Source organism: Myotis lucifugus, unplaced genomic scaffold (genome assembly GCF_000147115.1).
Source record: "Myotis lucifugus unplaced genomic scaffold, Myoluc2.0 scaffold_30, whole genome shotgun sequence".
Taxonomy (NCBI): domain Eukaryota; kingdom Metazoa; phylum Chordata; class Mammalia; order Chiroptera; family Vespertilionidae; genus Myotis; species Myotis lucifugus.
The window spans coordinates 6,761,138-6,763,329 of NW_005871078.1; the positions used below are offsets into that span (position 1 = coordinate 6,761,138).

Below are 2,192 nucleotides of genomic sequence, written 5' to 3' on the forward strand. Positions count from 1 at the left end.
TAAACGTATGTCGCAGCATCAAATGCGGCCCCGTAGTAAACGCAGCGACAGCTCAGCAACGCGCGGTTGGAGGCGCACCGCGCTGGGCTGCGCGTGAGACTGCATCTCCCGGGGAAACCGCCAGGAGCTGGAGCCCGCGAGGTGGAAGAACTACAACTCCCATGGTGCTTCACGCGAGCTTAGGGCTAGTCTATATTTTATCGCCACAGCCCCTGCCGCGAAGCTCTCAAAGACTCCGCCCCCAGGGTTCTCCTCGCCTATTCCGCCCCCGTCCTCGGACGCCGTGTGACGTCACGAGGTCCTACGTTCCTGTGGGGAGCAGGAGTTGAAGGACGGTCTCTGGCTGGGTTCAGGCGGCCCTGGGACCGCGGAGGAGGCTCTCGAGGGACCGCCGCGATGCTCCACCCGGAGCCGGTCAGTCAGCTCCTGGATCTGTGAGTCCGCTCGGCCCCCGCCTCTTCCTCGCCCGGGCCCAGCACCTCCCCCGCCCGGCCGGGTTCTGCGCTGCTCCCCCTCCCGCCCCTTCCCTCCGCCGGACCCACGTAGAGGCCCCGCCGGTGTTTCTCCACTGGGTTCCTCACTTGTCGTCTCCTCGTCGGTGACAGTGGCGCCCGGGGGGCCGCGGGGCAGGGTGGCGCTCCGTCCGCCGCCCGGGACGTCCCCACACGGGTGTCCGAGTTTCTCCGTCCGGTTCCCGGTGGGACCCGTTTGTGAAGGGCTGGGGAGCCCTGGGAGAAGGAACTGCTGGGCCGGGGCTGCGCGACCCACGCGCTCCCGGAGGGTTCCTCCCAGTCCCTGTGCCGGGAGCGGGGGGGTGGGGGGGTTGGGGGTGGGGTTCTCAGGCGGGGTGACCCGCGTCACCGCTGGGTGCCATGGGCGAGCCACAGGCTCTCCCGGTGCCGAGCGCTTGACCCACAAAGTTCTGTCACGGTGGCTGCCTCTGGGACTGTAGTGAGCAATAAACTTCACATGTGAAGGCCTCATTTAGAAGGATGCGTGGTGTCAAAGGACATTTCAGAGAAATTTCCTTTCTGTGAGTGTTTTATTTCAGAGCCTGTGGTTAGGAAACGGAACAGGAGGAGTCCTGGTGCCCGGAGCTACCAGAGGCACATAGGTAGAGAGGGGGTTGAATCTGTGGTGCTTTTCATTATTCAGATGGCCAGTGATCTGAGAGTGACAGGTGTAATACCCCCAAAGCACCGCTCTGACGTTTCATTTCAAGCCAGCGTTTATTCTGTATAAGGACTAGAGGCCCTGTGCACAAAATTCGTGCAGGGGCGGGGGGTGTTCCTGAGCCGGCCTGCACCCTCTCCAATCTGGGACCCCTTGGGGGATGTCCAACTGCCAGTTTAGGCCCCCAACTGCCCTCCCCTGCTGGCCTCCTGGCACCCAACTGCCCTCCCCTGCAGGCCTGATCGCCCCCCAACTGCCCTCCCCTGCAGGCCTGATCGCCCCCCAACTGCCCTCCCCTGCAGGCCTGATCGCCCTCCAACTGCCCTCCCCTACCTGCCTGATCGCCCCCCAACTGCCCTCCCCTGCCAGCCTGATTGCCCCCCAACTGCCCTCCCCTACCTGCCTGATCGCCCCCCCAACGGCCCTCTCCTGCCGGCCATCTTGTGACAACGTGAGGGCTGCCATCTTGGGGTGTTGTGCCACCTCGGCTTTTATTGTATCCGATAGAGGGTGGGTGGGGGTGGGGTGGGGGATTAAAACTAGTGAGTTCCCAGGGTCTGCTTCCCATCATTGTCACTGCAGAGATTAGCCCTGGAACGCTGTCTGCCTTCAGATAGGTTCTGTCCTCGATCTGCGCTTAAAATGTATCTTCTTTTCCCTGAGGAGCTCATCTGGGGTCAAGGCTGCCTTATCTTTCGGCTCTGTTCTTCTTGTAACGGGTCTAGTTTCCCAGGGTCTGTAAGAAAAATGTCTTTTCTGTGTGAATAGCTGTAAAGCAACTGTTCTATTTCTATGACATGCACCTCCCCTATCAGGATGGCTTCTAAAGTGAGAGTGATTGGTTAAAAGTGATTATCTTATACAATTTTAGGGAGATCATTTAAGTTGATTATCAAAGGCATTTATAAGAAACTAGAGGCCCGGTGCACAAAAATTTGTGCACTGGGGGAGGGTGGGAAGGGGGGTCCCCCAGTCCGGCACTGTGCCCTCTTGCAGTCTGGGACCCCTCAGAAGATAAC

General features: G+C 60.4%; 1 protein-coding gene across 1 annotated transcript in view; it reads left to right on the forward strand.

Moving 5' to 3' along the window:
• Positions 1–274: 274 nt before the first annotated feature.
• The window catches only part of AMN1 (antagonist of mitotic exit network 1 homolog), a 33,720-nt gene continuing 31,802 nt past the window's right edge, over positions 275–2,192 (forward strand). The window contains exon 1 of the mRNA XM_006086754.3: positions 275–434. Coding sequence (XP_006086816.1) covers positions 397–434 — 38 coding nt within the window. The 5' untranslated portion in view covers positions 275–396. The remainder of the gene's footprint in view (positions 435–2,192) is intronic.